This window comes from Oncorhynchus keta, chromosome 2, assembly GCF_023373465.1.
Source record: "Oncorhynchus keta strain PuntledgeMale-10-30-2019 chromosome 2, Oket_V2, whole genome shotgun sequence".
NCBI classification, from domain to species: Eukaryota; Metazoa; Chordata; class Actinopteri; order Salmoniformes; family Salmonidae; genus Oncorhynchus; species Oncorhynchus keta.
In genome coordinates, this window is record NC_068422.1 from 56189780 (window position 1) to 56213107 (window position 23328).

Sequence of the window (23328 nt, forward strand, 5' to 3'; positions counted from 1 at the left end):
TTGCCCTTTCGGCGTCACTCTTCCACCTTTCAAAATTAATTTCAACTTAAACATTTGCAATCTTTTCCGGATTATTTTTCTCTTTTGGGGTAGAATTGATTCAGATCCAAGAACCGAGAACAATGCTTGTTTATTTTTGTCCCTGCTACAAGGACAGTTTATTTATAAACAAGTTTCTCTAGTTTGTCTGCTCTGTGTTTGTTTCTGGCAGCTATAACTTTAACTTGCTTGCAAGTGACTTTCAATTCCGCTCTGGGACCATGGCAGCAGGGACATTTGAGTATGCATAATTTATGTCCGAATAGCTACTTGTTGATAGCGCGTTCAGCCCCATAATCCATCTTCATGAGGCGCGATCGCTAGGTCCAGACAAAGTCCAAAAGTTAAATGATGTATAGAATCAATCTTTGGAATGTTTTTAACATAAATCTTAAATAATATTGAAGATGGAACGGGAACGGGAGCTACCTCTCACGTGAACGAGCGTCAGGAGCCTGTGGCACTCTGCCAGACCACTGACTGAAACAGCCCTTATGAGCCCCTCCTTTACAGTAGAAGCTTCAAACAAGTTTCTAAAGACGGTTGACATCTAGTAGAAACCTTAGGAAGTGCAATATGACCCCATAGACACTGTGTTTTTGATAGGCCAAGCTTTGAAACACTACAAACCTCAGATTTCCCACTTCCTGGTTGGATGTTTCTCTGGTTTTCGCCTGCCATATGAGTTCTGTTATACTCACAGACATCATTCAAACCGTTTTAGAAACTTCAGTGTTTTCTATCCAAATCTACTAATAATATGCATATCTTAGCAACTGGGACTCAGAAGCAGGCAGTTTACTCTGGGCATGCTTTTCATCCAAACTTGAAAATGCTGCTCCCTATCCCAAAGAGGAGAAGTCTATATTTAATTCTGTGAATAAAACTTGTATCTTTTATCATTGTTTATTATGAGTATTTTTGGAAATTGATGTGGCTCTCTGCAAAATCACCGGATGTTTTGGAAGCAAAACATTACTGCACGTAATGCACCAATGTAAACTGAGATTTTTGGATATAAATATGAACTTTATCGAACAAAACATACATGTATTGTGTAACATGATGCCCTATGAGTGTCATCTGATGAAGATCAAAGGTTAGTGATTAATTTTATCTATATTTCTGCTTTTTCCTGTTTTTTTGTAAATTGGCTCTGACTTAACACAACATATAAAATTATATGTTGTGCTTTTGCTGTAAAGCCTTTTTGAAATCAGACAGGATGGGTAGATTAACAAGAGGTTTATCTTTCAATTGGTGTATTGGACTTGTTAATGTGTGAAAGTTACGTATTTCAAAAAAATATTTTTGATTTTCGCGCGCTGCCTTTTCAGCGGAATGTTGTCCATGGGTGCCGCTAGCGGAACCCCTAGCCATAAGACAACGGAAGGGTGGACTGCCAAGAAATGTACAATGTTTTTGAATGAATTGCCCTTTAAGAACATTAAACACATCATTTAAGTTCCCTTGCTTAAAATTCCTGAGTGCTTTGCTGTGAAGTAAAGTATCATGTTGCACTAAGTTGGATGTATTCTAACAACCCATGCAACGGCTTAGCATAGAATCAAGTAATTACTGACGTGAAACTGAATTAATCCATTATCTAATATTGTATTGCCTTTGTTTTCAGACGATGATTCCAAGAACCCTGTCAAGGTGGTGAAGACAGAGTCCACCATGAAAAAAGAACATATTGATGTTAATAAAGAAGGTAATGGCTATTACGGGACAGGTAAAAACTAGTCTGTTATTTGAAAAACAAAAAAATAAGTTCCCTAACATTGGGAGATGTAACCCCTCAAATTCATAGAAATTCATATTCATAGGACTGACAGTCCATGTCATACACCGTTTTAACCTTTTTGAAGATGTACATTGTTTAAATTCTTGTTGGTGGTAAACAATACATACAGTATGTACATATTCTTATTCCATCCATTTACTTAGATTTGTGTGCATTAGGTAGTTGTTGTGGAATTGTTAGATTACTTGTTGATATTGCTGCACTGTCAGCACTAGAATCACAAGCATTTTGCTACATTCGCAATGACATCTGCTAACCATGTGTATGTGACCAATACAATTTGATGTGATGTGAGTAAATATCAGAAATGGAAAGGACTGTAGTTTTAAGATGCTAGTGGTTCAGCAAATGAAAAGTATTCTTTAAACCGGTAACACTTAATTTGATCTATAACACATAACACAAGTAGCCCTGCACAAGCCAAGGCTTGTGTGAGCCGAAACGTCTGATGGGAGCAGGAAAAAACAATGTAACCATTCTCAAATTCATAGACAGAGTTAATGATGCAAGGTCTGACCATCCATGATATCAAAATGATCGTTTTAACCATGTTTTGAGGCTGTATAGTGTTTGTTTACATGTACTTTGTTTACAAACATTGGAGTGAAATAAGCTTATATTTGGGGTCTGATGGGGTAGACAGTAGACAGTTGAACTAAGCTCATAAGGAATTTAGGAGTTATCTAAAACTCTGACACCCTCTGGTGGCATTTGATCAACAACGTATAATATTGTAAACTACCCTCCTACAAACACAATATTCACATTTTTTTGTACATTTTGGGAGGGGTCCCCCCAATTTTCTCCATGTTGGGGAATAAGAGATTTGAAAGTCTAGGTTTGAAGTAAAATTCAGCCAAATACCGTTCCAATGGTGGAGCTCTAAACATACACAAAATTCCATAGGAACACAGCCATATTAAAAGCGCAGGGCTTGTGCAATGTCCCATGTCTTCATGTTTTGTCTTACAGGAATGATATACAGTGCCTGAATACTGATATACAGTATTCAGACCCCTTGCCTTTTTCACATTGTGTTACGCTACAGTCTTATTCTAAAATGGATTAAATCGTTTTTCCCCCTAATCAATCTACACAATACCCCACAATGACAAAGGGAAAAACAGATTTTTAGAAATGCTTGCTAATTTATACAAAAAAATGAAATTTACATAAGACTTCTTGGATATGACGCAACAAGTTTGGCACATCTGTTTCTCCAATTCTTCTCTGCAGATCCTCTCAAGCTCTGTCAGGTTGGATGAGGAGCGTAGCAGCACAGATTTGTTCAGGTCACTCCAGAGATGTTCGTTCAGGTTCAAGTAAGGGATCTGGTTGGGCCAATCAAGGACATTCAGAGACTTGTCCCAAAGGTGAACCTTCACCCCAGTCTGAGGTCATTGATCTCTGTACTTTTCTATGTTTATCTCTGCCTCGATCCTGCCTAGTCTCCCAGTCGATTTCTGCTGAAAAACATCCCAACAGCATGATGCTGCCACCACCTTGCTTCACCATAGAGATGGTGCAGGTTTCCTCCAGACGTGACGCCTGGCATTCAGTCCAAAGAGTCCAATATTTGTTTCATCAGAAAAGAGAATCTTGTTTATCATGGTCTGCGAGTGCTTTATGTGCCCTTTGGGAAAACTCCAAGCGGGCTGTCATGTGCCTTTTTTTGAGGAGTGGCTTCCATCTGGCCACTCTACCATAAAGGCCTGTTTGGTGGAGTGCTGCAGAGATATTTGTCCTCCTGGAAGGTTCTCCCATCTCTACAGAGGAGCTCTAGAGCTCTGTCAGAGTGACCAACGGGTTCTTGGTCACCTCCCTGACCAAGGCCCTTCTCTCTCGATTGCTCAGTTTGGCCGTGTGGCCAGCTCTTGGAAGAGTCTTGATGGTTCCAAAATTCTTCAATTTAAAACTTCTTATGACTTAGATCCCGCTACTGGGATCGATATGACAACAGCCAGTGAAAGTGCAGGGCGCCAAATTCAAACAACAGAACTCTCATAATTAAAATTCCTCAAACATACAAGTATTTTACACCATTTTAAAGATGAACTTGTTTTTAATCCCACCAAGGTGGTTTAAATTAAAGTGGTGCAAAAGCACACCAAACGATTATGTCAGGTGAGTGCAAAGTCACAGAAAAACACAGCCATTTTTCCAGCCAAAGAGAGGAGTCACAAAAAGCACAAATAGAGAAAATGAATCCCTAACCTTTGATGATCATCATCAGATGACACTCATAGGACTTCCTGTTACACAATACATGTATGTTTTGTTCGATAAAGTTCATATTTATATCAAAAAATCTCAGTTTACATTGGTGCGTTATGTTCAGTAGTTCCAAAACATCAGGTGATTTTGCAGAGAGCCACATCAATTTACAGAAATACTCATAATAAACATTGATAAAAGATACAAGTGTTACACATGGAATTATAGATCCACTTCTCCTTAAATGCAACCGCTGTGTCAGATTTAAAAAAAACTTCACGGAAAAAGCACACCATGCAATAATCTGAGTACAGCGCTCAGACACAAAAACAAGCCATACAGATATCCGCCATGTTGTGGAGTCAACATTAGTCAGAAATAGCATTATCAATATTCACTTACCTTTGATGATCTTCATCAGAATGCACTCCTAGGAATCCCAGTTCCACAATAAATGTTTGTTTTGTTCGATAAAGTCCATAATTTATGTCCAAATACCTCCTTGTTGTTCGCATTTAGTTCACAAATCCAAATTCATGAGTCGCGATCACTCGGTCCAGACGAAAAGTCAAAAAGTTCCGTTACAGTCCGTAGAAACATGTCAATCTATGCATAGAATCAATATTTAGCATGTTTTTAACATAGATCTACAATAATGTTACAACCGGAGAATTCCTTTGTCTTTAGAAATGCAATTTAACGCAGCTACCTCTCACGGGAGCGAGCGTGATCAGCTCATGGCAGACACCTGATTGAAAGAGCTCTCATTCCCTCCCCCTTCACAGTAGAAGCCTGAAACAAGGTTCTAAAGACTGTTGACATTTGGTGGAAGCCTTTGGAAGTGCAATATGATCCCATAGACACTGGATATCCAATAGGCAACGAGATGAAAAACGACAAACCTCAGAATACCCACTTCCTGGTTGGATTTTTTCTCAGGTTTTTGCCTACCATATAAGTTCTGTTATACTCACAGACATCATTCAAACAGTTCTAGAAACTTCAGACTGGTTTCTATCAAAATCTATTAATAATATGCATATCTTAGCTTCTGGGCCTGAGTGGCAGGCAGTTTACTCTGGGCACCTTATTCATCCAAGCTACTCTATACTGCCCCCCAGCCATAAGAAGTTTTAAGAATGATGGAGGCCATTGTGTTCTTGTGGACCTTCAATGGTACCCTTCCCATGATCTGTGCCTTTACACAATCCTGTCTCAGAGCTCTACGGACAATTCCTTCGACCTATTGCCTTTTTTTTGCTCTGACATACACTGCTGACATGCGCTGCAATTTCACAGGGAACCAATTGACAACAGACTCGGCACACTTATGAGGAAGGACATTCAACAAGCACAGCACTTACACAAATGACTGGTGATTGACTAAGAGAAATGGATGATGAAAAGGTTGTGGGGGCTTTTTTGTTAGATTTCAGTGTGACTTTTGACAATTTTTGCCTAAAATTACATCATTGTTTTGTACATAAGACACACAGGTGAGGAAACTTCTAACTAATTTTCCCATTCACTTTTCCTATTGCAAGTGAATGACTGCGTATGTGGATGTTGTCGAACGTCGAAACTGAATCCTGAACTAAAGACCTTAAAAGCTGACCGTGTTTTATATACTTTTATTTTATTTTGAATCCTGCGGCTCTGTTGGGCTAAATTGCTGTGAGCGCTGCTATCTGTCCCGGGATCCTGCCAGATTCCGTATAGAGCCTAGCTGGCTCTGCGGGCTCTAATGGAGGCTGCTATTGAACATTTCCAACATTGCTGGAGCTGCGTTTACTTTACTTTGTTCTGGGACAATGTGAAACACGTTGACTTTCAATGTAGCAACTGATTGCTTGCAGAGAGCTACAGGAGCAAAGTAGCTACTCTTAGCAAGCAAGTAGCACACCTACATAAGCTAATGGGTAACCCACGCCCGCCTACTTTTTCTTTTTCTTCCACCCCAGTAGCTGGATGCCGCTCTGGTCTGGTGGAAGTTTCGCTGCCGTGTCGGCTCTTCATAGCTGACTGGCCAGAGCTAGGCAGGGTTCCAACTCCGAAGGGATCTCCTCCTTCCCTGGAGTACAAAGCTGATCTCGACCCAACCAACCAGCCATGGAGGTACGTCACTCGCCGAGGAAGTTGAAGAAGGCGTCCTCTGGCAACAGGGGTCTTCATGGAGATGTTGAGCCCGGAACTGACACAGACCAGAAACAGCTTTGCCGCCCTGGATCCAGAGGTTCCGGCGCCTTCATCCGTGGTGGCATCCCAATCAAGATCGGATCCGGAGGTACATGCGTCTTCGTCCTCAGCTCTGTCTCCCTCTCTGGTGGCTTCTACCTCGGGTTCCTGACCGCGAGGCTGCCTGAGAGACCGGCCCATTCAACATCAACAGCTGTCATCATAGGCAGTTCTATGGTGAGAAATATCTCGGTCCCCAAGGCAAAAACCCTGTGCTACACAGGAGCACGAGTACAGGACATAACAAGGCTGCTTCCGACTGTTCTACCACAGATGCCGGGAGCTGACTCTGTAGTCAGCTGTAGTCCATGTTGGGTCAAACGACATCGGGAGGGCTTGTTAGGGAACATTTGAAAACGGAAGAACTGATTTTAGCATTAAAAGACTAAAAAAACTGGCAATAATTTCAGGTCCAGTACCACTGTTGGGCCGCGGGTGTAAAAGATTCAGCAGACTGCTGGCATTCCACATCTGGCTAAAAGACTACTGTAGCTCTGCTGGAGTCACTTTTATTGATCACTTTGACACATTCTGGAAACAGAAGATACTCTACAGGAATGATGGAGTCCATCCAAATCATCTTGGCTCCTGGATTTAAGATGATTGATTCAAGACCAGCTCAGTTAATCCCTACCATTGTGACAATGAGTCATCATAATGCTGCATCAAATGAACATGATCTTAGGGGCATTGGCAAACAAAATGGAAGTCATTTAATTTATGTTCCCCTAATTGCAAGGAATACATCTGTTTATCCTACAGCTATTGCAAGCAGTAATCATGAACCTATAAACCAGAGTTACACTCTTAGCACTGTAACGGCTACATATTAACATATGTAGCCTAAGAAACAAGGTCCATGAAGTCAATAACTTGCTTCTAACAGACATTCATTTTCTGATCTGTGAAAATCCCTTAGATAAAAACTTTGATACAGTGATAACATCTACCAAAACGACAAATGTCAAAGGATGTTTCGGTCTATATTCAGAACCACATTCCTGTAAAGCTTAGAGATAATCTAATGTTAAATACTGTTGAAGTAATATGGCTACAGATTAATCTGCCCCACCTAAAGCCCATTCTTGTGGGAAGCTGCTATAGACCACCAAGTGCTAACAGTCAGTATCTGTTAGCACTTGGGAAAATATGTGTGAAATGCTTGATAATGTATGTGATATCAACAGAGAAGTATATTTTCTGGGTGATTTAAATTTTGACTGGCTATCATGAATTAAAACTGTAACCAGTGCCTGCAACCTGGATCAGGTTGTCAGTCAACCTACCAGGGTAGTTACAAACAGCACAGGAATTAAATCACCAACATATACTGATCACATTTTTACTAATGCTGCAGATATTTGCTTTAAAGCAATATCCAAATCCATAGGATGTAGTGATCACAATATAATAGCCATATCTCAGAAAACCAAAGTTTCCAAAGGCTGGGCCTAATATAGTGTTTAAGAGGTCATACAATAACTTTTGTAGTGATTGATATGATGATGATGTAAAGAATATTTGCTGGTCTGTGGTGTGTAATGAGGAGCAACCAGACACTGCACTTAACACATTTATGAAAGTACTTATTCCAGTTATTAATAAGCACACACCCAATAAGAAAATGACTGTAAAAACTGTTAAATCCCATTGGATTGATGAGGAATTGAAAAATGGTATGGTTGAGAGGGATGAGGCAAACAGAATGGCAATTAAGTCTGGCAGCCCAACTGATGGCAAACGTAATGCAAATTAAGAAATCATGTGGCTTTATGAAACAATATAGAAAGAAAAATAAACCACTATGAAACAAAGATAAATTATACAAAGAATGATGGTAAAAAGATTTGGGGCAACTTAAATGACATTTTAGTGAAAAAGCCAACTCGGCTCCTTCATTTATCCTTCATCACAAAGCCCACTGATATTGCAAACAATTTTAATGACTTTTTCATTGGCAAGATAAGCAAACTTATCTTGCCAGCAACAAACGCTGATATCTGACCAAATTATGAAAGACAAGATTTGTACTTTTGAATTCTGTAAAGTCAGTGTGGAAGAGGTGAAAAAACAATTGTTGTCTATCGACAATGAGAAGCCATCAGGGTCTGTCAATCTAGATAGAAAATTACTGAGGATAATAGCAGACAATATTGCCACTCCTATTTGCCACATCTTCAATTTAAGCCTAGACGAGAGAGTGTGTGCCCTCAGGCCTGGATGGAAGCTAAAGTCATTCTGCTTCCCAAGAATAGTAAAGCCCCCTTTACTGACTCAAATAGCCGAACAATCAGCCTGTTACCAACCCTTAGTAAACTTCTGGAAAAAAATGTGTTTGACCAGATACAATGGTATTTAAAGGTAAACAAATTGACAATATATTTTCTGCATGCTTATAGGGAAGGGCACTCAACAAGCACAGATCTTAAACAAATGACTGATTGGCTGAGAGAAATTGATGATAAAATGATTGTGGGGGCTGTCTTGCTAGACGTCAGTGCAGCTTTTGACATTATTTATCATAGTTTGCTGCTGGTAAAACGTATGTGTTAAGGCTTTACACTCCCTGCTATAATGTGGATGAAGAGTTACTTGTCTAACAGAACACAGAGGGTGTTCTTTAACGGAAGCCTATCAAATATAATCCAGTTAGAATCAGGAATTCTCCAGGGTATCTGTTTCTGTTTTTCAATTTTTACTAACGACATATCACTGACTTCGAGTAAAGCCAGAGTTTCTATGTATACGGATGACTCAATGCTATACATGTAAGCTACTACAGTGACTGAAATGACTGCAACACTCAACAAAGAGCTGCAGTTAGTTTCAGAGTGGGTGGCTAGGAATAAGTTAGCCCTACATTTTTCTAAAACTAACAGCATTGTATTTGGAACAAAACATTCAATAAACCCTTAAACCTCAACTATATCTTGTAATAAATAATGTGGAAATTGAGCAAGTTGAGATGACTAAACTGCTTAGAGTAACACTAGATTGTAAACTGTCATGGTCAAAACATATTTATGCAGTAGTAGCTAAGATGGGGAGAAGTCTGTCCATAATAAAGCGCTGCTCTGCCTTCTTAATTGCACTATCAACAAGGCTGGTCCTACAGGCCCTAGTTTTGTCGCACCTTCACTACTTTTCAGTCATGTGGCTGGGTGCGCTGCCTCGTGTCCGTTTGACCAAGAAACAAATCGTAGGCAAATGTCAAGACTGTTGACATCGTGTGGAAGCTGTAGGTATTGCAACCTCGGGCCCCATTTCATGCGGTTCACATTCAACAATGGGTTCTAGTGGCGCATGGATATATTTTCGCATTTTCAGTGATCAGATTTTCCTGCGCTTTTCGATGAAACACACGTTCTGTTATAGTCACAGCCGTGATTTAACCAGTTTTATAAACGTCTGAGTGTTTTCTATCCACACATATGCATATACTATATTCCTGGCATGAGTAGCAGGGCGCTGAAATGTTGAGCGATTTTTAACAGAATGTTCGAAAAAGTAGGGGGTAGGAGTAACAGGTTAACTGTATGTTTTTCTAGATAAGAGTGTCTGCTAAATGACAAACATTTATTTTTATACCTTTTATTTAGATTTAGACTTATTAGCGTTAAGCCACAATCCTTAATTACTTTTTCAGTCAAACAACAGCCCTGTCACTTGCTAAAAAGCAGAGGAATTTGGCTGGAGAAATGTATTCAAACATTTTGAAGCCATATATTGATAGTTTAAAAAATATTGTTTACAGCCAATTGAGTTAAACATTTTCTGCATGAATTAATTGGTATGTATAATGAACTGAAATTTCCATTGAACAGCAATGAATATTGTAGATTGCTCAAACTTTCAAAGCTTATGTGACACCGTAAGCAGCTGGTTAAAGCAAGCATAGAGCATAGAAATTACTATTAACGAATGGTGCATCTTGCTGTATTCGTATGTTATTTTTAGGACTGATACCAGAAGGAATATACTGTACTTGCCCTGTAACACCAACACATGGTATATTGTATTTTGACAGCTATAAATCTGTTAAATAGCCTTTAAATTAATGTTACTGTCATGTCATTTTTGTCACATTTTGCAGGCAAAAATAAACCTATCAAAGAGGTTAAGGAAGAAAAGACAGCTAAACTACCAGACATAAAAGTAAAGGTAAAAAAAACAGGTAAAATATTTTGACTCTTTCTTGACTTGGACATTTTGAACATAGAAATCTGCATTGGATGAAGTCTGATACATGAATATTGTGTAACACTACTCTACTGTTCTTGTGTATTTCTAATAGAACTTGAGGTTCTAAAGGAGGAGGCGAAGCTGGTGAATGTTAAGAAAGGTAACCAATTTGTTCACCTTTAACTTATATACACTGCTCTACACATATACATTGCTCTTATACACTGCTCTTTCCATGACCTAGACTAACCAGGTGAATTCTATGATCCCTTATTGATGTCACTTGTTAAGCCCACTTCAATCAGTGTAGATGAAGGGGAGGAGTCAGGTTAAGGATCTTTAAGCCTTGAGATAAGACATGTATTAAGACATGTATTGTGTATGTGTGCAATTCAGAGTATCACATTTGAAGGTAAGACCCAGGTGCAGACAGTGTCGGACTAACAAATGTTTATGAAATCGAATATGGGCAGGCAAAGGTACAGGATGGCAAGCAGGTTCAGAGTTAGGTCAGGCAGAGCTCGGTAATCCAGAGTAGTGGGGCAAAGGTACAGGACTGCAGACAGACTCAGGGTCACAGCAGGCAGAAAGGTCAAAACCGTGAAAACTAGAAAACAGGCACTATAGACATGTCACGATCGTCGTAAGAACATTTGGACCAAAGCGCAGCATGAAATCGGTGCGACTTTTTATTATTATAAGTGAACCGCACAAAAATCAATAAAGAATAAACGATACGTGAAGCTACACTGGGCTACAAAATTACTGCCCCCCCCCGCTGACTGGCAATGCACAAACAATGCTTAAAACAAAGATAAACAATATAATTATAGAGAAACTCAAAATACCAACAGGTGAGAAATACTGTACTTTATTAATGTTTCAATGGAACCAACCAAAATAATAAAAAAGAATCACTGTGAAGGAATTGCAGGCCTTGGTGGCATCTTGGGGTCACCAGGTTTCAAAAAGCACCATCAGATGCCACCTCCACACCCACAGGTTCTTTGGATCGGTTGCCAGAAGAAAGTCCTTTCTGACCCCAAGACACAGACTCAAGCGCTTGGATTTTGCCAAACATCATTTAAATTATGACTGGAAGTAGGTGCTCTGGTCAGATGAGACCAAAATTGAATGTTTTGGTCAGATAAAGCATCGGCATGTTTGGCGTTGAAACAGAGATGCGTACAAGGAGAGGCACCTCATACCCACGGTGAAATATGGAGGGGGATCAGTGATGTTTTGGGACTGTTTTAATTCCAGAGGTCCAGGGGCACTGGTTAAGATTGATGGCATAATGAATTCCACCAAGTATCAGCCAATTTTGGCGGACAATCTAGTTACCTTTGCCAGAAGGCTGGGACTTGGCCGTAGGTGGACTTTCCAACAAGACAACGACCCAAAACATACCTCAAGATCCACACAGAAATGGTTCAGCGACAACAAAATCAATGTTTTGCCATGCCCATCTCAGTCGCCGGACCTCAATCCAATCGACAACCTGTGGGCTGAGTGGAATGGTCCAAAATCCCTCCAAATGTGTTCCTTAACCTTGTCAAACATTACAGGAAAAGACTCCATGCTGTTATCCTTGCCAGAGGTGGTTGCACTAAGTACTAAATGAGGAGTGCCAATAATTACGAAACCTTGATTTTGGTTACATTTATTTTGTATTAAATAATTGAATGATTTTGGTTGGTTCCATTGAAACATTAATATATTACACTTTCTCACATGTTGGTATTTTGAGATATCTCTAATTATATTATTTACATTTTTTAAGTATTGTTTGTGCATTGCCAGTAATTTTGAAGTCCACTGTATGGAGTGCTCACAGGCAACTACACATAAACAAGATCCCACAAAACACAGTAGGGAAATGGCTGCCTAGATATGATCCCCAATAAGAGACAATGATAAACAGCTGCCGCTGATTGGGAACCATACCAGCCAACAGAAATAAAACAACCTAGAATACCCACCCGAGTCACACACCGACCAAACCAACATAGAGAATAAAAGGCTCTCTATGGTCAGGGCGTGACAGTAACCACCCCCCCCCCCCAAAGGTGCAGACTCCGGCCGCAAAACCTAACTCTATAGGGGAGGGTCCTTGCAGATCATTTCAAGATCCTTCACATTCTTGGGTTTGGACGCTGTGGGCATCTAGCGCGGTTGGCGCTCTGGCGCGGGACGAAGAACCCACTCATCCCGCAGATCCAGCATCGGTGGTGGCTCTGGTGCGGGACTTTGCCCCCGCCCAGCCCACAGGTCCGGCCATGGAGCTGGGTTGAACGCTGCACCTGGACTGGGCACCGGCGCCGAGGAAGGCTCCGGCCTTGAAGCGAGACTGGATGCCGTGCCTGGACTGGGCTCAGCACAGAGGAAGGCTCCGGCCTTGGAGTGGGACTGGACACCATGCCTGGACTGGGCATTGGCGCAGAGGAAGGCTCCGGCCTTGGAGCTGGACTGGACGCCGTGCCTGGACTGGGCATCAGCGCAGAGGAAGGCTCCGGCCTTGGAGTGGGACTGGACACCATGCCTGGACTGGGCATTGGCGCAGAGGAAGGCTCCGGCCTTGGAGCTGGACTGGACGCTGTGCCTGGACTGGGCACCGGCGCAGAGGAAGGCTCCTGCCTTGGAGCTGGACTGGATGCTGTGCCTGGACTGGGCACCGGCGCAGAGGAAGGCTCCTGCCTTAGAGCAGGACTGGACGCCGTGCCAGGACTGGGCATTGGCGCAGAGGAAGGATCCGGCCTTGGAGCTGGACTGGACACTGTGTCTGGACTGGACACGGCGCAGAGGAAGGCTCCTGCCCTGGAGCTGGACTGGACGCCTTGCCGTTGATCCTCGCTGGAGGTTCCAGAACATGGACCGTCGCAGGAGGTTCCGTAGCGTGGACCGTCGCAGGAGGTTCCGTAGCGTGGACCGTCGCAGGAGGTTCCGTAGCGTGGACCGTCGCAGGAGGTTCCGTAGCGTGGACCGTCGCAGGAGGTTCCGTGGCGTGGACCGTCGCAGGAGGTTCCGTGGCGTGGACCGTCGCAGGAGGTTCCGTGGCGTGGACCGTCGCAGGAGGTTCCGTAGCGTGGACCGTCGCAGGAGGTTCCGTAGCGTGGACCGTCGCAGGAGGTTCCGTAGCGTGGACCGTCGCAGGAGGTTCCGTAGCGTGGACCGTCGCAGGAGGTTCCGTAGCGTGGAGTCGGCACAGGTGGCACCGGACTGGTGACACCTCAGGGCAAGCGTGAGGAACAAGCACAGGACGCACCGGACTGGGAAGGCGCACTGGAGGCCTTGTGCGTTGAGCCTGCACCGGTGGCACCAGACTTGTGATACACACTTCAGGGAGAGTGTGAGGAGCACGCACAGGATGTACCGAACTGGGGAGGTGCACTGGAGGCCTAGTATGTGGAGCCGGCACTGGTGACACACACTTCAGGGCAAGTGTTAGGAGCAGGCACAGGACGTACTGGGCTGCGGAGGCGTACTGGAGCCCTGGTGCGTGGAGCCGGCACAGTTTTTACCAGACTGCTAGCACGCTCCTCAGGACGTGTCCGGAGATCTGACTCAGGTGGCATCAAACTGATGACACACTCCTTAGGGCAGAAGTTGTGCATCATACACCAACACAACAACTCTCTCATTTCTCTCTCCTCCAATTTCTCCATCAGCTCACTGACGGTCTTTGACTCTCTCTGTTCACTCTCCTCCAATTTCTCCATCTTCTCCCAGATTGGCTCTGGTTCACTACTCGGCTCCGCCGACCAACGCGAGTGCCGCCCCCCAAAAAAATGATTGGGGCTGTTCTTTGGGCTTTCGTTGTGGTCGCAAACCCAGGCGTTGTCGCTGTCATCCCTTCTCTCCTTGCATCTGCTTCCAAGGAAGGCTTTCGTGTCCTCCCATTATTTCCTCCCAAGCCCAGGAACCTTCTCCTCCTGGGCACGCTGCTTGGTCCTGGTGTGTTGGGATCTTCTGTCACGATCGTCTTAAGAACATTCGGACCAAAGCACAGCGTGAAATCGGTTCGACATTTTATTATTATAAGTGAACCGCACAAAAAACAATAAAGAATAAACGATATGTGAAGCTATGGAGTGCTCACAGGTAACTACACATAAACAAGATCCCTCAAAACACAGTGGGGAAATGGCGGCCTAAATTTGATCCCCAATCAGAGTCAACAATAAACAGCTGCCTCTGATTGGGAACAATACCAGGCCAACATAGAAATAAAACCCTAGATTACCCACCCTAGTCACACCCTGACCTAACCAACAGACAATAAAAGGCTCTCTATAGTCAGAATGTGACAAGACAAAACAGGAGCAAGGGGGAAACCACTTGTAGGTTTGATGATCAAAATGAACTGGCAACAGACAAACTGAGAACACAGGTATAAATACACAGGGGATAATGGGGAAGATTTGCGACACCTGGAGTTGGGTGGAGACAATCACAAAGACAGGTGAAACAGATCAGGGTGTGATACAGAGTGTAAATGGGCAAGACAAAAGTTCCTTTGAAAGGGGTATGGTGGTAGGTGCCAGGCGCACCGGTTTGTGTCAAGAACTGCTGGGTTTTTCATGCTCAGTTTCCCGTGTGTGTCAAGAATGGTCCACCACCCAAAGGACATCCAGCCAACTTGACACAACTATGGGAAGCATTGGAGTCAGCATGGGCCTTCATCCTGTGGAATGCCTTCGACAACTTGTGGAGTCCATGCCCCGACGGATTGAGGCTGTTTTAAGGGCAACTCAATATTAGGAAGGTGTTCCTAATGTTTGGCATACTCAGTGTATATGTCCTGCATATGCTACTGTATTCTTGACTGAAGTTTAAAAAAGTCAGGAACGCAAAAGATGGTCTTTTCCACAAGTACATTTTTTATGTCACTAAACAATATTTGGTGTGCCGGAGTCTGGCGCAGCAGTAACGCTCCCAACTCTGGACCACACATTCCCCGATGAAAATTCCTCTGCTTGGCTGACTGTCTGTGTCCTTCATACCTATTCCTCCTCCATCGTCTATTCCCATCTCACATCCTACTATCCTACAAATTGCACTGTTTGCTCTGTAACTTGTTAGTTGATATGCCTTGACAACGTGATATATAAAAATGTATAAAAATTAAACAATGTGATATATAGGCCTAAAACAGAATAAATTCAACCACACCTTTGTTTCATCACAAAACCAGAAGCCAACATCGGTCCAGTGAAGTCCACAATACATGTTGTATGTAACAAACAGTTACATGACCTACAGCATGGTCAAATAAGTTCATGTAAAACCACATGTTCAAATCCCTCTCTCCATCTATGGCTAAAATAGGAAATGGATGATTTACCTAGCTAGCTAGCCACAGGAGTAAAACATGACAATGTGATGTGATTGGTGTGAAGCCAAATCCAAACTGGCTTCCATTTTTTTGTGTGCCAGGACCATTCACAGCTGAGCTCTCAGTTTAGCTCAATGCTGATTGGCTATTATTTGACACTTTTTATATCAAGATAGGCCAAATGCTCGTTGGCTTCCCGTGCATTCAATGCTACGGCGATAAGTGTCATACTCTTTTGACCAGACCACATCAGATAGATGGGCTACATATACTGAGACAGAGTGGGCGCTATTTCGTTCGCTCTGATACTTTTTTTTCGGTGAGATACATTCAGCCTCTTGCGAATTGAAGGACATTTAAGACTAAATCCTCCAAAAATGATTGATCTATTTTTTGGGGGAAGCCTGGCATCCAGGTTGCTACAGAGAAGGTCAAACCAGCTCCTGTAAAGCAAGGTAAATTATTAGTTCTTTGACTTCTACAATCAAAACAATTATGATATTATCACATATGGTTCCAGTTTCATTAAAGGTTAAAGATATATCCAGCAATATGTTACAATAAGTAGCAGGGAGACTTCTGACACAAGATGAGTATTTACATTTTAGCAAACAACATTCAGGAGCAATAAGGGTTAAGTGCCTTGCTTAAGGGCACATCGTCAGATTTTGCACCTAGATGGCTCAGGGATTCAAACCAGCAACCTTTTGATTACTGGTCCTATGCTCTTAACCGCTACCAAAAAGCAAGATGTCAATCTCATAACTATTTGTTTGTCACACAGCAATCACATTGCAAGAGTGGAGAGAAAGGTGACTCCCCTTACAGAGGGTCAAACTATCAACAAACTGTAGACTGCATCTCTGTTGATGGAACAACCTGATAGAGTCAGGTTAGGGATTATGGCAATAAGGGCTAAGGTTAGGGCGAGGTTTAGGTTTATTAACTACACTTTAACACTTTTGTCTACAGTAAATAGGCCTATTTTTGTGAGTGTACTGTATTTATTTCTCATACAATGTTTTATTTTACTCAGATTGAATTGCAGTCTGAATTGTTGCAGTAAATTGTCTTGTTCGTATTTGATTAGAGCCCAAGGAAGCTAAGGAGCAAGCCAAACCAGAACCTACAAAAACAGGTACAGATATGATTGTTTTTGTTGCATCAAATGTATAATAGCCCAGTTCCTGAGATTAATGTTGTGTCTCATCCAATGATTGTTTTAGAAGCTGAAGTTCCCAAAGAAAAAACCAAATCAGCTACATCAAAGAAAGGTACAAAGTAGTCTATGTTAACCACAGAACCCTTTTTCACAACTGAGTTAAGCCAAGCTACAGTATACTGGGCTGGCCTAGATACCCATCAACAGTAGTTGCTGGAACTGTGCTGGAAAGGACAATGTGAAAAGAAAATATCTGAACAAGCACAGTACATTTTGGCTTTACTCTATAGTCTGAATCAGGAAAGACTGTAATGTATGATACAATAGCGGCAGGTAGCCTAGCAGAGCGTTGGGCCAGTAACCAAAAGGTTGCTGGTTCGAGACACCAAGGTCTTCCGTGGTGTCTCGAACCAGCGACCTTTTGGTTACTGGCCCAACGCTCTGGGTAAAACATCTGTTAATTTGCCCTTGTGCAATGCACTTAACCCTAATCGCTCCTGTAAATTGCTCTGGATTAGAAGGTCTGCTAAATGACAAAAATGCATCATTCTTTAATTTTTATTCTGATTTAGATACTGGAGCAAAAGAAGAGGCCAAACTAACTCCAGCAAAGAAAGGTGTCAAATTAATTTTTAAATGTTATTTTTCCATTTATTCCAATAATAAGTAGGCCTATGTCTCTGTTTTATGCTATTTATTAAAAGTTATATCAATATCTTATTGTAAAGACTTGTATTTGAACTTAGAAGCTTAATTTTCTAAAGAAAAGGCCAAACCAACTCTTGAAAAAAAGTTACCTTTACTTTAACAGAGACAGAGGCATGGGTCTCTTTTCCAAATATTCCCAGTATAATACAATATAAACACACACACACACACACATATATACATATGTATATATATATTTATATATATAATACACATACACAGTGCATTCGGAAAGTATTCAGAACCCTTAACTTTTTCCACATTTTGTTACATTACAGCCTTATTCATCAATCTACACACAATACCCCATAACGGCAAAGCAAAAAACAGGTTTTTAGACATTTTCTCATTTATATATATTTTTTGAAATATCACACTTACGTAAGTATTCAGACCCTTTACTTAGTACTTTGTTAAAGCGCATTACAGCCTCGAGTCTTTTTGGGCATGACGCTACAAGCTTGGCACACCTATATTTGGGGAGTTTCTCCCATTCTTCTTTGCAGATCCTCTTAAACTCTGTCAGGTTGGATGGGGAGCGTTGCTGCACCACTATTTTCACGTCTCTCCAGAGATGTTCAATCGGGTTCAATTCTGGGCCCTGGCTGGGCCACTCAAGGACATTCAGAGACTTGTCCGAAACCACTCCTACCTTGACTTGGCTGTGTGCTCAGGGCCGTTGTCCTGTTGGAAGTTGAACCTTCACCCCCGTCTGAGGTTCTAAGTGCTCTGGAGGAAGTTTTCATCATGGATCTTTCTGTACTTTGCTCCGTTTATCTTTGCCTCAATCCTGACTAGTCTCCCAGTCCCTGACGCTGTAAACATCCCTACAGCATGATGCTACCATCACCATGCTTCATCTTAGGGATAGCGACATGATTCCTCCAGATGTGACACTTTGCATTCAGGCCAAAGAGTTCAATATTGGTTTCATCAGACCAGAGAATCTTGTTTCTCATGGTCTGAGAGTATTTAGCTGCCTTTTGGCAAACTCCAAGCGGGCTCTTATGTGCCTTTTACTGAGGAGTGGCTTAGGTCTGGCCACCCTACCATAAAGGCCTGCTTGGTGGTGTGCTGCAGAGGTTCTCTTTCTCCACAGAAGAACTCCAGAGCTCTGTCAGAGTGACCATTGGGTTCTTGGTCACCTCCCTGACCAAGGTCCTTCTCCCCCGATTGCTCAGTTTGGCTGGGAGGCCAGCTCTAGGAGCTCTAGGAGTCTTGGTGGTTACAAACTTCTTCAATTTAAGAATAATGGAAGCCTCTGTGTTTTTGGGAACCCTCAATGCTGCAGAACTGTTTTGGTACCCTTCCCTAGATTTGTGCCTCGACACAATCCTGTCTCGAACCTCTACGGACAATTCCTTCAACCTCATGGCTTGGTTTTTGCTCTGACATGAACTGTCAACTGTGGGATCTTATATAGACAGGGGTGTACTTTTACAAATCATGTCCAATCAACGGAATTTACCACAGGTGGACTCCAAAAAAGGTGTACAGTAGAAACAGCTCAAGGATTATCAATGGATGCAGCTCTGCATACTGTTAATAATTTCTGTTTTTTATTTTAAATACAAATCCTGTTTTCACTTGGTCATTATGGGGTATTATGTGTAGATTGCAGAGGATTTTTAAAAATGTAATCCATTTTAGAATAAGTCTGTAACGTAACAAAATGTGGAAAAAGTCCAATCATCTGAATACTTTCCGAAGGCACTGTATATGCACACATTAACATACTAATAAATGAAACAATGTATTTAGACTTTTTTCACAAAAATTACAGACAGTACATAATCATAGAGACAAATGTTGATCTTGCTATATTCATAGAGAAATACATTTATGTTGTATTTCATTCAGATGCTGCAGTTATTAAAGAAAAGGTGAAAACAGCCCCTGCAAAGAAAGGTAAGAATGTTTTCAAATCTGCGGTTAGTAAGCAATGTCCTTGGTTGGTGGGTGATTCTGTCACGGTCTTCCTCCCCTTCATCTGAAGAGGAGAGGCGAGAAGAATCAGAGGACCAAAATGCGGCGTGGAATGTGTTCATAGTGAATTTTAATAAAGAGAACACTGAACACTGCAGCACTATACAAAGGAGTAACAAAAACAAGAAACTAATGACGACCGTGAAGCTACAAATGAGACCTGTGCTGACACAAGCCACTAACATAGACAATCACCCACAAACAAACAGTGCAACCCAGGCTACCTAAGTATGATTCTCAATCAGAGACAACTAATGACACCTGCCTTTGATTGAGAACCATACTAGGCCGAAACATAGAAATACCCAAATCATAGAAAAACAAACATAGACTGCCCACCCAACTCACGCCCTGGCCATCCTAAATAAATACAAAACAAAGGAAATAAAGGTCCGAACGTGACAAGCAATTTGTAATTTTTTGAAGCATTTGTAATTTGATAGAGCTTGATAGAGATGGAACTTGCCAAATAAGTAGTTCCTGCAAAACAATATTAAAATGTTTTTGGAAGTGGCTCTTCCTAATCTTTATCTTTATTTCAAATCAAATCAAATCACATTTTATTTGTCACATACACATGGTTAGCAGATGTTAATGCGAGTGTAGCGAAATGCTTGTGCTTCTAGTTCCGACAATGCAGTAATAACCAACAAGTAATCTAACTAACAATTCCAAAACGACGGTCTTATACACAGAGTAAGGGGATAAAGAATATGTACATAAATATATATGAATGAGTGATGGTACAGAGCAGCATAGGCAAGATACAGTAGATGGTATCGAGTACAGTATATACATATGAGATGAGTATGTAAACAAGTGGCATAGTTAAAGTGGCTAGTGATACATGTATTACATAAGGATGCAGTAGATGATATAGAGTACAGTATATACGTATACATATGAGATGTTTACATACCCTACATTATTCATTATATTAGGTAGCATTGTTTAAAGTGGCTAGTGATATGTTTTACATAATTTCCCATCAATTCCCATTATTAAAGTGGCTGGAGTTGAGTCAGTGTGTTGGCAGCAGCCACTCAATGTTAGTGGTGGCTGTTTAACATTGAGATAGAAGCTGTTTTTCAGTCTCTCGGTCCCAGCTTTGATGCACCTGTACTGACCTCGCCTTCAGGATGATAGCGGGGTGAACAGGCAGTGGCTCGGGTGGTTGTTGTCCTTGATGATCTTTATGGCCTTCCTGTAACATCGGGTGGTGTAGGTGTCCTGGAGGGCAGGTAGTTTGCCCCCGGTGATGTGTTGTGCAGCCCTCACGACCCTCTGGAGAGCCTTACGGTTGTGGGCGGAGCAGTTGCCGTACCAGGCGGTGATACAGCCCGCCAGGATGCTCTCGATTGTGCATCTGTAGAAGTTTGTGAGTGCTTTTGATGACAAGCCGAATTTCTTCAGCCTCCTGAGGTTGAAGAGGCGCTGCTGCGCCTTCTTCACGATGCTGTCTGTGTGAGTGGACCAATTCAGTTTGTCTGTGATGTGTATGCCGAGGAACTTAAAACTTACTACCCTCTCCACTACTGTTCCATCGATGTGGATAAGGGGGGTGTTCCCTCTGCTGTTTCCTGAAGTCCACAATCATCTCCTTAGTTTTGTTGACGTTGAGTGTGAGGTTATTTTCCTGACACCACACTCCGAGGGCCCTCACCTCCTCCCTTTAGGCCGTCTCGTCGTTGTTGGTAATCAAGCCTACCACTGTTGTGTCGTCCGCAAACTTGATGATTGAGTTGGAGGGGCGTGGCCACGCAGTCGTGGGTGAACAGGGAGTACAGGAGAGGGCTCAGAACGCACCCTTGTGGGGCCCCAGTGTTGAGGATCAGCGGGGTGGAGATGTTGTTGCCTACCCTCACCACCTGGGGGCGGCCCGTCAGGAAGTCCAGTACCCAGTTGCACAGGGCGGGGTCGAGACCCAGGGTCTCGAGCTTGATGACGAGCTTGGAGGGTACTATGGTGTTGAATGCCGAGCTGTAATCGATGAACAGCATTCTCACATAGGTATTCCTCTTGTCCAGATGGTTTAGGGCAGTGTGGTTGGCAAATTGGAGTGGGTCTAGGGTGTCAGGTAGGGTGGAGGTGATATGGTCCTTGACTAGTCTCTCAAAGCACTTCATGATGATGGAAGTGAGTGCTACGGATGGGTGAACTGAGATAAGGCGGAGCTTTACCTAGCATGGACTTGTAGATGACCTGGAACCAGCCGACTAGAGCAACCAGGTCGCAGTGGTGGGTGGTATAAGGTGCTTTAGTAACAAAACGGACGGCACTGTGATAAACTGCATCCAGTTTGCTGAGTAGAACATTGGAAGCTATTTTGTAGATGACATCGCCGAAGTCGAGGATCGGTAGGATAGTCAGTTTTACTACGGTACGTTTGGCGGCGTGAGTGAAGGAGGCTTTATTACGGAATAGAAAGCTGACTCTAGATTTGATTTTAGATTGGAGATGTTTGATATGAGTCTGGAAGGAGAGTTTTCGGTCTAGCCAGACACCTAGGTACTTATAGATGTCCACATATTCAAGGTCGGAACCAACAAGGGTGGCGATGCTAGTCGGGCGTGCGGGTGCAGGCAGCGAACGGTTGAAAAGCATGCATTTGGTTTTACTAGCGTTTAAGAGCAGTTGGAGGCCACGGAAGGAGTGTTGTATGGCATTGAAGCTCGTTTGGACGTTAGATAGCACAGTGTCCAAGGAAGGGCCGGAATTATACAGAATGGTGTCGTCTGCGTAGAGGTGGATCAGGGAATCGCCCGCAGCAAGAGCAACATCATTGATATATACAGAGAAAAGAGTCGTCACAAGAATTTAACCTTGTGGCAACCCCATAGACTACCAGAGGACCGGACAACATGCCCTCCGATTTGACACACTGAACTCTGTCTGCAAAGTAGTTGGTGAACCAGGCAAAGCAGTCATTACAAAAACCGAGGCTACCGAGTCTGCCGATAAGAATATGGTGATTGACAGATTTGAAAGCCTTGGCCAGGTCGATGAAGACGGCTGCACAGGACTGTCTTTTATCGATGGCGGTTATGATATCGTTTACTACCTTGAGCGTGGCTGAGGTGCACCCGTGACCGGCTCGGAAACCAGATTGCACAGCGGAGAAGGTACGGTGGGATTCGAGATGGTCAGTGACCTGTTTGTTGACTTGGCTTTCGAAGACCTTTGATAGGCAGGGCAGGATGGATATAGGTCTGTAACAGTTTGGGTCCAGGGTGTCTCCCCCTTTGAAGAGGTGGATGACTGCGGCAGCTTTCCAATCCTTGGTGATCTCAGACGATATGAAAGAGAGGTTGAACAGGCTGGTAATAGGGGTTGCGACAATGGCGGCGGATAATTTCAGAAATAGAGGGTCCAGATTGTCAAGCCCAGTTTATTTGTACGGGTTCAGGTTTTGCAGCTCTTTCAGAACATCTGCTATCTGGATTTGGGTAAAGGAGAACCTGGAGAGGCTTGGGCGAGTAGCTGCGGGGGGGCGGAGCTGTTGGCCGAGGTTGGAGTATGACATCTGTGCTTCCAACTTTGTGGCAGCAGTTTGGGGAAAACCCTTTCCTGTTTCAGCATGACAATGCCCCCATGCACAAAGCGAGGTCCATACAGAAATGGTTTGTCGAGATTGGTGTGGAAGAACTTGACTGGCCTGCA

The 23328-nt window shown here is 42.8% G+C and overlaps 1 protein-coding gene across 50 annotated transcripts in view; it reads left to right on the forward strand.

Annotated features, from left to right (window-relative positions):
• The window catches only part of si:ch211-266g18.10 (titin), a 140060-nt gene that overhangs the window by 56113 nt on the left and 60619 nt on the right, over positions 1-23328 (forward strand). For all 50 annotated transcript variants that reach the window (XM_052478610.1, XM_052478613.1, XM_052478616.1 and 47 more), the window contains exons 18-24: positions 1673-1753; positions 10389-10469; positions 10590-10637; positions 16903-16950; positions 17039-17086; positions 17547-17591; positions 19543-19590. In XM_052478610.1, coding sequence (XP_052334570.1) covers positions 1673-1753; positions 10389-10469; positions 10590-10637; positions 16903-16950; positions 17039-17086; positions 17547-17591; positions 19543-19590 — 399 coding nt within the window. The remainder of the gene's footprint in view (positions 1-1672; positions 1754-10388; positions 10470-10589; positions 10638-16902; positions 16951-17038; positions 17087-17546; positions 17592-19542; positions 19591-23328) is intronic.